Below are 14,149 nucleotides of genomic sequence, written 5' to 3'. Positions count from 1 at the left end.
AATATAACCTTGTCCATGCTCTATTGGCTATATGCTCAGGAGTGAGTTGGTTTGTCATAAGGTAGTTTTATGTTTTGTATTTTTTGGGCACTCAATACTACTTTCCAGAGGGGCTGAACAAATTTTCAGTCCCACAACCAATGAATAGAGTTCCCTTTTGGCCATATGCCTATTATTTCCTTGATAATGGCCATACTAAATGGGGTGATGCACAATCCCAGTTTGGTCTTGATTTGCATTTCCTTTATGGCAAGAGATGTTGAATATTTTTTCATGTGTCTATTGGTCATCCTTATCTTTTGTTCTGAGATGTTTCTCGTGAGTCATTGACTCACTTAGCTGGGATGTTGAGTCTTGGAGGAATCAGCATTTTTTGCTCCACATTTATTTTGGTTATGGCGGTCTTTCTCTGATGGATACCTGGTTAACAAAAATCACCTGTTCTGTGGTCTTTCTATTTAGCTTGTTACCTATATGGTTTGCAGTGCAGAAAATTTTGTTTGGCATAGGCCCATTTATCCATCATTGTTTCATTTGCTATGATTCAGGAATTTTACCTAAAACCTTTTAAATCTAAGAGCCCTCTCCTTCCCCTAACCTTCTTGTAAAAGTTTGATGTTTTCTGGCTTTACATTGTGTTCTTGGATCCAGTTTAAACTGATGTTGGTGAAAGGTGATGTATAGATATCTAGTTTGAATTTTCTGCACATGGATGTCTAGTTTTGCCAGCATCATTCTTTCTGCCTATATTTTTTACCTCTATATCAAATATTAGATGGATATAGGTCTTTACATTCATTTCGTGGTATTCTCTTCCATTGGTCCTCTGGCCTATCTTTTTGCCAGTACCATGCTGTTTTCATTACTATGCCTCTCTAATAGAGCTTGAAGTTCAGTATTGTTATTCTTCTGACACTGTTCTGACTACTAAGAATTGCTTTGCTTTTCATGGTCTTTTCTAATTCTCTGTTAGTTTTGAATTGCTTTCTCTGTCTCTGAATAATTTTGGGGGATGTTTTGGATATTCAATTGAATTTATAAATTACTTTAGGTAGTTTTTCCATTTTCATAATGCTAATTCTTTTAGCTCAGGATCACAGAATATCTTTCCATCTTCCTTGTTTTCCTTTTTCAAATTGAAAAAGATTTTGCTACACTTGTCTTTCACCTATTGGTTCATTCACAGGTATTTTATATTTTTTAGGCAATGGCAAATGGGGTGTTATTGTAATTTCAGCCTTAATCTTCTGTCAATGGCATAAAGAAAGGCAATCTTTTTTTGTGAGTTGATTTTATACCTAGCTATTTTGTCAAAATTCAGGAACAATTTTAGTAGCTACGGAAGAGGAGATTTTGGGCTCCCTTAAATAGATGATCATGTCATCTGTAATCAATAGATGATCATGTCATCTGTAAAAAGGGATGGTTTTTGCTCTTCCTTCGCTATTTGGTTCACCTAAATGTTTTTCCCTGCATACTACTCTTGCTAAGAATTCCAATACTATGTTGAAGAGGAATAGAGAGAGTGGATATCGCTGTTGTGTTCCTGAATTTGGAGGAAATATCTTTAGTTGTTCACCATTAAGCATAAAGCTGGCTGTGATTGTTCACATGCAGTCTTTCTTACATTGAGGAATTTTCCAAAGAGTCCTAGCTTCTCCAGACCTTTTATCATAAAGGGTGTGGATATAGCCAAAGGTTTTTCCTGCTTCAATTGAGTTAATCATGTGGATTTTGCCCTTGCTTCCGTTATGTTAATTGACTTGCATATGTAAAATCAGATTTGCATCCCTGATATGAATCCCCTTTTATTATAGTATATGATTTTCTGGGTCAGTTATTGGTTTCTATTTGCCAGTATTTTGTTGAAAGATATTGTATAAATGTTCATCAAGAAGGAAGATACAAAGTTTTCTTTTCTCAGTGTGGCCTATTCTTGTTTGGAGATGAATATAATACTGGCTTCATAGAATGAGTACTGTTCCCTCCCTCTCTATTTCAATTAAGACTTTGAGGAGACACTGGTGAGAATTCTCTTTTAAGGGTCTTTTACAATTCAGCTCTAAAGCCATCAGATGCTGGGCATTTCTTGAGAGGGCAGTCTGTTATTGCCAATGCAATTTCATTGCTTGTGAAGGGCCTGCTTATTTTAATTTATTTATCATATGTTATTGTTATTGTAGAGTTGATATTCAGAGGAATTACAGGTACATGGTTAATAAATACAATTCTTTTTTATTCACATCTATTTTTCATCATTCTCTCACTGTCTTTCCCGCTCATGGCTACCCACAACATATTCAGTTCATTTTCTGCATAGTGTTTAGTGAATACCTTTGTTGAGTTTGTTCATCCTTTTTCCATTTTTTATAAGCTCTCCATTACCCTCCAAAATACAAAATAATAAACAAACAAAAGTAAAGAAAATGAATAGCAACAATTGCAAATAAAAAACAGCTTCTGTTTCCTTTCTTGGAGTGCATTTCATAGAATATTATTTTATACAGTTATCTTTACATACCCATAAGACCTTGTCCACCACTCCTATGGATATATACCTTTCATGGCTGTATGTTAATGTCTAGGATCCTATATAAATTATCATGGCCCAGGCTCTGTGCATATATATGTATGATATTTATGTATTTATTTTAATCATTCACTGTTACCATCTAGCCATCCTAGTCATTCTAGTTACCACAAACGGAAAACATAGCCCACATTTCTTATTTTGCTTAATGTAAGGTTTTCCATTTCCTTACCAAAGATACAGTATCATTCCTTCAATAGATAAATATGTTTTCATTGTGTGTTTGTGTGTGTACCTTGTTTTCTTATTCTATTGATGCACAGAGGGCTATCTGGAATGATTCCATATCATGGCTGGAATAAACCATGGTGAAATAAACATGGTTTTGCTTGGGGCTAAAGTGTGGTCTGGTTTGTGTTCTAGAGTATAAATGCCAATAAGTGGTATTGCTGGGTCACAGGGAAAATATACACTTATTCTTTTAGTGAATGTCCATACCGCTTTCCAGAGTGGTTGAACAGATTTCATTCCCACCAAAAGTGTAAGGTTCCCTTTGGGCCCCATCCCTTGCCTGCATTACTTACCGTTAGTTTTCTTGATAATGACCATTATAACTGCAGTGTGTAGATTCTCAATGTTGTTTTGATTCATCTTTCTTCTCTTATAATTTTATTTTACTCTAAATGTGATACAAAGGGAGGTTACTATGTCCCTTGCTATGCAGAACCTCTTCAGTTTAATACAGTCCCATTTATCCAGCCTTTGAATTGTTGTGATTCCAGATCTTTGTTTAGATTGTTTTACCCTGTGGCTTGAAGGCTTAGGTGTTTCATGAGCCCTTACTGAAATATTTTCACAGTGTCTGGTCTGACATTAAAGTCTTTGATCCATTTAGAGTTGATTCTGGTGCAATGTGATATATGGATATATAGCTTCTGTTTTCTGTGTGTAGATAGCAAATTTTGCCAGCACTATTTGTGTAAGAGGATCTTTCTTGGAAGCTGTGTTTTTGGTTCCCTTATCAAATATTGGGTGGCTATATGTTTGTGGGATTTTTACTTTTTCTTCTGTTCTATTTTATTGGGCTTTAGGCCTATTCTTGTGCCAATTTCAAGATGTTTTTTATGACTATGGCTGTGTAATAAAACTTCAACTTTAGTATTGATCTTCCTCCAGAAATGTTCCAACTGGTAGGGATTTCATTTGTGCTACTCATGATCTTTTATTATTCTATATGAATTTTTTATTTGATTTCTCTATTTATTGGAAGATAGTTGCTGGAATTTTAATGGATATTACATGGGATTTGTATTTTGCTCTGGACAGAATTTCTATTTTCATGATGTAAATTCTTCCAAACCAGGAGCATGAGATGCTTTCCCACTGCCTTAAGTCAGCTTCAATGTCTTTACAAGAGTTTTCAAAATTTTCACAATATAATCCCTTCCCATCTTTGGTTAAGTTAATTCTTATGTATTGTTGTGAGGCTATTACAAATGGCATTGTTTTCTTGATTTCAGAATCACACTTCTCATTGTTGGCACAAAGGAAGGCTACTGATTCCTGTGGTTTGATTTTATACCTGTCTCCTTTGCCAAACTTTTGAATCAATTAAGTAGCTTGGGGTGAGGAATGTATCCACCAAGAGGAATATGTTTACTACTTCTTTCCCTATTTGGATCCCCTTTATATGATTCTCTTGCCTTGTTTCTCTTGCCTTGTTTCTCTTGCTAGGAAATCTAAAAGTGTGTTCAACAGGAATAGAGAGTATAGGCATCCTTATTCTGATTTTAGAGGGATTGGTTTTAAATTTTCTTCATTAAGTATAATGCTGTCTCTAGGTCTGTCATAAACAGCCTTTATTATATTGAAGAATGTTCCACGGATTCATACCTTCTCTAGAGCTTTTATAATAAAGCTATGATTTTTCTGAGTATATTGAGATGATCATGTGGTTCTTTGCCTCAATTAATGTGTTGAATTATGTTAATTGACTTGCATATATTCAACCAGGTTTTCAATCCTGGAATGAATCCCGTTTGAACATATGTACGATTTTTTTTGTTTACTTGTTCAATTCAGTTGCTTATGATTTTGTTGAGATGTTTTGCATCAACGCCCATCATAGAAATGGGTCTATAGTTCTCTTTTATGAAGACTGGGAATAAATGTTATGTATACTGCCTTCATAAAATGACTTTGGCAGTGACCTTTCCCTTTCTATTTCAATGAAGAGTTTGAGCAGTATACAGTGAGTTCCTATTTGAAGACCTTATAGATTCCAGCTATGAATCTGTATGGTCCTGGACTTTTCATGATTGGGAGGACTTCATTGCCTTTTTAATTGCCTTGTTATTGGCTATTTAGATCAAGACCTGGAATTGGTCCTCCAAGGAAGGCTTCCCTATTAGGTACTCACAGATTCCAGAGTCAGTTTTGAGCTGGGCAGAAGGATTCTTCTTGAGGGGCCTCTGTGTCTGGATGTGGGAGTCTTAATCTCCTTTTCCTGTTTCCACCTCCCTGGTCCTATGGTGTCACTCCTCCTTTGTGATTTTTGGCAGCAGCAGCAGCCTCTCCAGAGGATCTCCAAGCTGATTTAGATGTCTGCTTAGGTTTCCCTCCTTGTTTATCTAGGATAAGTGTTTTGCTGTGTGGTTTTGTCAGCATCACACTGTTCTCTGTTTAATGTTAGACTGGGGGCACTTCAGGCATGTTCTTCTGGGTCTCCCTGGGCTTCCTGTGAAGGAAAGATGCCTAGGCTGCAGCCACTCATCAGGGGTCTGGATGCTGTGTTGCTATCTTCTGCTCCTGTGTTTCTGTTGTGAGATATCTTCTGTATTTGAATGAGTCTCTATCTGTTTAAAGTTTGATTGGTGTGGATCTCTTGAGGTGAAATGGATGCAGGGAATCTAAATAGCTGTTTTTCAGACACATCAAAGGAGTTTACATGTGATGATGCCACTATCTTTCCGTAGCAGTTCTGCCTATGAGGTGCATCCATTAATGTATTGACAGAGTTTTCTAATTGGTTGATGCAAACACTTACAATCACGGACTGTATTCTGAGAACTGCCATTGTTGTGGGGCAATGGAGTTGATATTTTATGCGTTTTATCTTTCTTGCTGTTGTTTTTAATGTATTTATAATATACTATGTGAATTTTTTTGTATGTTCTTCCCCCATGGTATAATCCCTGTTTTTACTGTATTTGATTCTGGTGCCCTGCATCTTGTATATACAGTTCTCTAATCTGTTGAGGGGAAGTGAAATAACAAAATGCTGAAATAAGGATACAGGTTAACCCATTGTAACAATGAGATGTACAAGACACTGTGTTGAAAACGAACTTTACAACTTCAGGGGTGGAGGGAGGAGTTGGGGGGTGGGGACAGAAGAGATGGTAGGGGAAAATCAAAAGAGGAGGTAACAATGCTCCATAGGAAATGTACTCATTACTTTACTCATGTAACTGTAACCCCTCCATACACTATCTTTACAATAAAACATTTATACAAAAGATAAAGGCTTAAATCTTCACTCTCTCTTCAAAGAATTCCTGAAACTCAGCAATGAATTGCTCAGTTTCTATGAGTTTCAGTATTTTCTGTGACTTCATTTTCTGTTGTGCTCAACTTTCATTGTGTTCACAGGATACAGGGTATACATTCTTGTGTATTTTTCTTGTTCATTAATGATTCTGTTTTGTGGCCTGAACAAATTATTTTAGTATTTAATGTAGGAAGAGTCTAGTGGAGATAGAATCCCTTAACTCTTCTTCTCTGGGAAAATCTTTGTCCTTCCTTCATTTCTACAGGATAGCTTTGCTAGGTATAATACTCTGGGGGGATAATTTAGATTTTTTATCTTCAGATCCCTAAACATCCCTTGCCATGTTCTATTGACATATGGATTCTACTAAGACATTAGCTATTATGCATATGGGTGCACACCTATGGGATATGGGTCCCCTTGTAGTGTGGATGTGCAGTGAGACTACTCAGTCCACAGTGAAAATGTAAATGATTTTATTGAGTGAAAAGTGCTGATGGGCCAGTACCAGAATCCCAGGAAATGGACCCACATGCCAGTCCACATTGGTTTTTAAGCATTTTTGGCTAGGATGGGGAAAGGTAGAGGTGGGGTGTTGGTTTAGCTAATGATTGTTACAAGAAATTACAAGGTTTTGCTAGAGGGGTCCAGGGGAATAGGACCAAGGGTGGTGATGGTTCGGCTGTGATGTAGGTGGCAATAGAGATAAACTCTCCCTCAACTTAAATAAGTATCTGAATCTCATTCATGACAAATTCCCTTCGTGTCCATACCTAATTCTATATGGAAGCATAAGAGACCACATTTACATTCCATTCTAATTGGAGCAATATTTTAACATATACATTGGCTAAGAAGCAAGCATTTAATGTATCAAAGTCTTAAGCTTTGAAATACTCCACCTCAATTTCTTTGCTCGTTATGCAGGTTTATCTTCAAGAACTATCAGTGTGTTTTGGCCTTGACTTTTGCTATTGAGGAGATAAACAAAAACCCTGATCTTTTACATAATTTAACTTTGGGATTTGATATCTATGATGTTCACTTCAGAGCTTGGACAATGTTTAAGAATCCCTTCATTTTTCTTTTTGGGAAGTATAAGATTCCAAACTACTCCTGTATGAGAGTCAGCAAGTCTATAGCAGTAATTACAGGACCATCAGGAATAACATCTGACCAGATTGGGACATTGCTAGGACTCTACAGATTTCCACAGGTGAGGGTAAAAGGTGTGGAACTTTAGAAAAACATCTAATTTGGTGGCAGTTCAGATGTTAGAAGAGAAGGATAGGAAGAGATTCTACTTATGATCCAATCAAATTTTGTGGTATGGAGTAACTACTCAAAATTAGTGGGGAATATATTTTTATAGTTTGGAAAAAGTGATGGAAGATTTGAGCAGATAATTAGATAATTTACTTTTTCAAGCCTTATCAAAAATTTTCTTTAATTAACCAGGAAATGGAAAAGGGCTTTACAATGTAAGGATATGCTGAGCAGGGTACTGATAGTAATCCTACCTAATCAGGAAATTTGTATCTCCAATTAACCTGCAAAGAATACAAGGTGAATGTGTGACACCACTGGTACAGCATAAGTCTTGAGTTTGTGCCCCATATTGTCTAGTATGTACACACACACACACAAACACACACACACACAAACGCACGCGAAAGATATTATGTGGAATGAAGTAAATCAAGCTCAGAACAAGAAAGTGTAAATGTGTCGTCTCATATGTGAAAGTTAGATCTAAAATATGAACATGTATTATGAAATAAATATGGAACACAGCCATTTGCACACACACACACACACACACACACACACACATTTCAGTTTGACTGAAGTGTGGTATACAAAGGGATGCAAGTCCATGGTGCAACATTTCTGATCTACTGGCAGTGTAAAAAATGAACACAAAGCATATCTTGTAAATGCAGGGTAGGTGTTAAAGAATAAATGCAAAAGAATAGAGAATGGATGAGGGGGGAAACATAATATTCAGTGGGCACGTGGGAGTGACTGAGTTTGATATAGATAGGAAAAGTTGATGGAAATAGTGACAAATATCAAGACACAATTGGCAAGTCAATTGAAATGTTATACAATTATTCAAAACCAATTAAATTATTTTTTGGGGGGGGTCAGATCGTGGGGCCTGAACTCTGGGCCTGGGCGCTGTCCCTTAGCTCTTCAACTCAAGGCTAGCACTCGACCACTTGAGCCACAGCGCCACTTCCGGCTTTTTTCTTTCTGCTTATGTGGTGCTGAGGAATCGAACCCAGGACCTCAGGCAAGTGCTCTACCACTGAGCCACCTTCCCAGTCCCTAAATTATTTTTTTTAAACTAAAACAAAACCTTCCTTCCATTTCAACTAGTTCTTTACAGAATTCAAGGCTGTGATTGTGATGCATGGCTATCTTCTCATTCATGGAGTGTCCAATTCTTTTCCCCTTTAGTTTACCTTTGGGCCTTTTGATCATGACCTGAGTGACCATAACAAGTTTCCTGCTCTCTATCAGATGGCCCCAAAGGACACATCAATAGCCACTGCCATAGTCTCCTTGCTGCTTCACTTCAGCTGGAGCTGGGCGGGACTATTGACTACACAAGATGAGAATGGTGCATGGGTTCTTGCTGAATTGAAAGAAGAGATGGCCAAGAACAAAATTTGTGTAGCCTATGAGCTAATGATCTCAACCCAAGACGCATCACATATATACAAACTCATGGCAGTCTATAACCAGATAAATCTATCTTCAGCAAGTGTCCTCATCATATATGGTGACAATGATTCCCTGATAGCTTTAATGGTATTTATTGAGCAAATATTTATGCATGGTAAAGTTTGTATCGTGAACTCACAGTGGGATTTCACTCTGAAAAGGAAATACTTCATGCTAGGCTCATTGCATGTACCTTTTATTTTCACACATCATCATGTAGATGTTTCTGGATTCACAGATTTTATCAAGACAGTTAAACCTTCCAAATACCCAGAAGACATTTTTCTTGCGAGGCTGTGGTTTCTCTCTTTTAATTGCTCAGATGCTGAGTCTCACTGTGTAACATGGGACAACTGTGCTCATGATACCTCTTTGGATTTGTTGCCTGCATGTACTTTTGACATGACTATGTCTGTGGATAGTTACAATATATACAACGCTGTGTATACTGTGGCCCAAGCTCTCCATGAGATGCTTCTTCATCAAACAGAAGTTCAAACAATGGGAAATAGAAAAGGAGTACTGCCTTCCTCTCTGCAGGTAATTTCTTCTATGTTGGAGTACACACACACTGTGAGCAAAGGCACTTTCTAGAGAGGTGTCTTATAATGAAATAAAATATGTCTGTATGTATGAATGTGTTTTTCTCTCTCTATATATATGATATGTGTATATGCATACATCTATCTATCTATATGTTTGTATTCATGTGTCATACATATCTTGGTTGCTGATATTAATGTGTATATGTTTCAGTATTTTAAATAATTTTACGAAACATTAAATTTTTCCTGTCTATTATCAGAAACTATTGGAAGTACAAAATTGAAAAAATATAGATCCACACTTAAACCTTTAACTACTTCAGGTCCTTTTCATATCCTGTGCAATTTTTCACTTTTCAATATTTTTGAAGTATGCTACACATATGTTGATATGCTCTAAAGAAAACAACAGCCAGTAGCAAAGATAAAATATATTCCATATTTCTTTCTTTTATTCTGCTTATGTGGTGCTGAGGAATCAAACCCAGGGCCTCAGGCATGCAAGGCAAGCACTCTACCACTGAGCCACCTTCTATAAATTAATTCTATAAATTAATTTTAGCCAGTGCAGGGGCTTGTATACAGTGCTAGGGCTATGTCTCTGATTCTGTGTTCAAGGCTACATCTCAACCACTTGAGCACAGCACTACTACCTGCTTTTCCTGAGACAAAATTGGAGACAAAATTCTCACCGACTTTTTTGCACAGGCTTGCTTTGGAGCATGATCCTCTGATCTGAGCTTCCTGATTAGCTAGATTACAAAATTGAGGCACCAGCACTCTGCTTATGAACTCATGAGTTACCAATAAAGTTGATATGCTTGTAGCCAGTGTTTTGAAAACTGTAAATTCAGCTATTTCTCTATGAGTTTTTTCAGTCATAGCAAAGGCTGACTTGCTGAAAATAATTATTCATGTTTTTCATAAGTGACCGAGCTTAATCAACTTTTGATATTAAACATTTAGCATGCTCAAACTATAGATATTCACAAGAGTGGTTGGGGCAAGCTGTAGCAGAATGATTTTTTTTTTCTAAAAAACCTCTTCCTACTCATTTTCTGAGTAATCAGAAAAGGTTACTTTTTCACAAAGATTTTTTTATTCTTCCATAGGTGTCTCTAATCCCTGAATTCAGAATCAGAAGTAAAAGGCAATAAAGGAGTTTTTAATATTTCAAGTTTTCTGTCTTAACTCTGGGATATACCTGACCATAAGTTGTCTTCTTTTAGCTGCACACTTTTCTGAAGTTTTATAATCCAACTGGAGATCAAGTGATTTGGGGTGAGAAAAGGAAAATGGAGACAGAGTATGATATTCTAAACATTTGGAATTTTCCAGAGGGTCTTGAACTTGAGGTGAAAGTAGGAAAGTTTTCTCCATATGATCCACATGGCAATCAACTGTCTTTATCTGAAGATATGGTAGAGTGGGCAATCGGAACTACAGAGGTGAGTTGAATCTAATCCTAATAATTTTAAGCACACACAAATCAACAAAATCACCCTTCAAATATATACCTGGCTGAGTTCAAGCAACTTTAACTTATAATGCTAGAGTCTAATAGAGCTGAGTTGAGACTATTAGAGTAAACTCACACAGAAAAGTCTGTGAGACTCTTATCACCAATTAACCTCCAAAAATCTGGAAGTAGAGCAATGGCTAGTAGAGTGCTATGCTTGAGCAAAAAATAGCTCAGCTCCAGTGCCTAGCCCTCAAGCTCAAGAGGCAGGATGAGAACCGAAAGTGTTAAATTTGCTTCTTAATGTTGATTTTCAATATTGTCCGTGGGTTTCTAACACTGATAAAATATGTGATGAGGTAATTTATGTGGTTGAAAATTTTCTTTTACTCCCTACTGTGGAGATTCATTTAAGTGTTAGTTGACCTGTTACTTAAATATCTTTGATGAAAGGAATCATTGAAGGCATCTGTGACAAGATTCTAATGTCATGGCTATGGGAAAATGAAGGGAAAGATAAGATGTTCACATAACACTAGAAAGCAGAGGTCTTCTCCTTGCTCTTGCCCATATAACAGATGAGTCGGAGACAACATATACTAACATGAATTCAAGGAAATCCTATAGGGCAGTACACTAGAAATTACGTTCTCACCACTACTTTCCACCTTTTAAAAATCCCATACCTTCCAGTAGTTCAACAGGTTAGAAATCAAGATTGAAGCACATAGCCTTTGGGACTCATGGAATACGGAATGTATAAGAGAATTAAATAAGTCAACTGTACTCACTTGCTTAAAACATTATGCTTAAACATCCCATTTTAAGGGAATGGATTGTTGTAGTGTTTGGTATGGTTCTGAACAGTTACTGTCACATCCCTGCCTTTCCTCAGACTCCTCACTCTGTCTGCAGTGAGAGCTGTGGTCCTGGATTCAGGAAATCTCCTCAGGAGGGAAAGGCTGCCTGTTGCTTTGATTGTACACCTTGCCCAGAAAATGAGATTGCTAATGGGACAGGTGAGTCCATGAGTTATAAAGATTTTTTTATTTCTCACTAGTATTCCTCAATCCAAACAAGTCAATGCAAAAACTGTGTATTAGGATTACAGTGCTCATTGTCCTGTTTTCTGTTAATAAGCAAATTCTGATTAGTGGTGGATTTCTACTGGAAATATAATAGAACATGGCTTTGAATTACATATTTAGTAAAATTTTACAGTATATTGCAGGCAAAGTTATCTCCAGGAATCCTTCTTACCACTAATCCTTAGGATCAGTCTAAACTCTAACATGAAATTAAATATAAATCTTCGGGGTTTATTGTTTTGTTTTTTTTTTTTTTTGTCAGTCGTGAGGCTTGAACTCTGGGCAACAGCGCTGTCCCTCAGCTCTTCAGCTCAAGGTGAGCATTCTACCACTTGAGCAACAGTGCCACTCCCAGTTTTCTGAGTGTTTATTGGACATGAATTTCATGGACTTTCCTGCCCGGGCTGGCTTTGAACCAAAATCCTCAGATCTCAGCCTCCTGAGTAGATAGGATTAGAGTCCTGAGCCACTGGCCCCAGCTAAACATAAATCTTATAAGGAGAGTGTTCATCTCAAATCTTTCATTTTACCCACATGAATTTTACATATCTTTATTTCTCAGTGCAAAGCACTCTTCTTGACAAGGGGCAAGGGTTCAGTAAACTAGAATACATTTTAAGAAGTGAGGGGCAGGAGAAAAACAAGTCGTTTAAATAAGGATACAGGTGGACCCGTTGCAACAATGAGAAGTACATGTTGTCATGTTGAACATGAACTTTACAAATTTGGAGGCGGGGGCAGGACTAGGTGGGCGGGAGCAGGGAGGCTGGGAAGGGATGTGAAGGGTAAACAAAGGAGGAGGCTACAATGCTTGATAAGAAATGTATTCATTATCTTGCCCATGTAATTGTAACCCCTCTGTACAGTATGTTCACAATAAAAAAAGAAAGAAAAAAAGAAGTGAGCATGACTATAGAGTGTCCAAGGGTGATCAATCTGTTTCAACAACTTAACAGGTGAGCAGGCAAGAGAAACATAATGAAATCAAATCAAGGGTAATATACCACAGAGTAAAATAAATGTCTTACAGAAACATGTATGGTAATGTAAGCGGCATAATTCCAAGGTTAATATGAATGCAGTACTCTTGAGAATGAGAAAGAGTGTAAATTTTTAATAAGATATTGCAATACCTCAACTGTTACATTATCAACACATGTGAGTGTCATTGAGAAAAAAAAAGTTTAAGAAAAAAGCCCAAATAAAAAGAAGATAAAGAAAGAAGATGAAGACTTCACAAAAGTAAAAGGTGTCCTCAATTCTTTGAAGGAAACAAGGTTATTAAAAGTAAGTAATGGTAGTAAACTTTTCTCACCAGATAGGGAGAAATGTCTGCAGTGTTCAGATCATCAGTATGCCAACACACAGAGGACTCAGTGCTTGTTGAGAGCTTCCAGTTTCCTGGCTTTTGGAGATCCCTTGGGCATGGTTATGGTTGTCATGGGTCTATGCTTTTGTAAGCTCACTGCAATTATTCTTGGAATATTTTGGAAACACCATGACACTGCCATTGTCAAGGCCAATAATAGGGCTCTCAGCTACATCTTGCTCATCTCCCTCATCTTCTGTTTCCTCTGTTCCTTGCTCTTTCTTGGCCATCCCAACACAGTCACCTGCATCCTGCAGCAGATCACATTTGGGGTTGTGTTCACTGTGGCTGTTTCCACAGTGTTGGCCAAGACTGTGACTGTGATTCTGGCTTTCAAGGCCACTTCCCCAGGAAGAAGGATGAGGTGGCTGCTGGTATCAGGGGCTCCTAACTTCATCATCCCTATTTGTACTTTGATCCAACTGACACTTTGTGGATTCTGGCTGGGAAGTTCTCCTCCCTTTGTGGACACAGATGCACACTCTGAACCTGGCCACATCATCATCCTGTGCAACAAGGGCTCCCTCACTGCCTTCTACTGTGTCCTGGGATACCTGGGTTCTCTGGCTCTGGCCAGCTTCACTATGGCTTTTCTGGCCAGGAACCTGCCTGACACCTTCAATGAAGCCAAGTTCCTGACCTTCAGTATGTTGGTGTTCTGCAGCGTGTGGCTCACTTTCCTTCCTGTCTATCACAGTGCCAAGGGGAAAGTCATGGTAGCTGTAGAAGTCTTTTCCATCTTTGCCTCTAGTGCAGGACTCTTAGGCTGCATTTTTGTCCCAAAGTGTTACACCATCTTGTTAATGCCAAAAAGAAATTCTCTGCATGGCTTCAGTGATAAAAGACATAATAGTAGAAATAAGCATTCTTATGATTAA

At 37.6% G+C, this 14,149-nt stretch overlaps 1 protein-coding gene across 1 annotated transcript in view; it reads left to right on the top strand.

Moving 5' to 3' along the window:
* LOC122119943 (vomeronasal type-2 receptor 116-like) overlaps positions 1-14,149 on the top strand; it is a 31,366-nt gene extending 17,217 nt beyond the window's left edge. The window contains exons 2-6 of the mRNA XM_042693993.1: positions 7,008-7,296; positions 8,544-9,350; positions 10,585-10,803; positions 11,710-11,833; positions 13,221-14,149. Of these exons, the coding sequence (XP_042549927.1) occupies positions 7,008-7,296; positions 8,544-9,350; positions 10,585-10,803; positions 11,710-11,833; positions 13,221-14,149 (2,368 nt within the window). The remainder of the gene's footprint in view (positions 1-7,007; positions 7,297-8,543; positions 9,351-10,584; positions 10,804-11,709; positions 11,834-13,220) is intronic.

This window comes from Dipodomys spectabilis, unplaced genomic scaffold (genome assembly GCF_019054845.1).
Source record: "Dipodomys spectabilis isolate Male_0828 unplaced genomic scaffold, ASM1905484v1 ptg000173l, whole genome shotgun sequence".
NCBI classification, from domain to species: domain Eukaryota; kingdom Metazoa; phylum Chordata; class Mammalia; order Rodentia; family Heteromyidae; genus Dipodomys; species Dipodomys spectabilis.
Note: the sequence above shows the minus strand (reverse complement) of the source record. Positions and strands in the feature narration are given on the sequence as shown.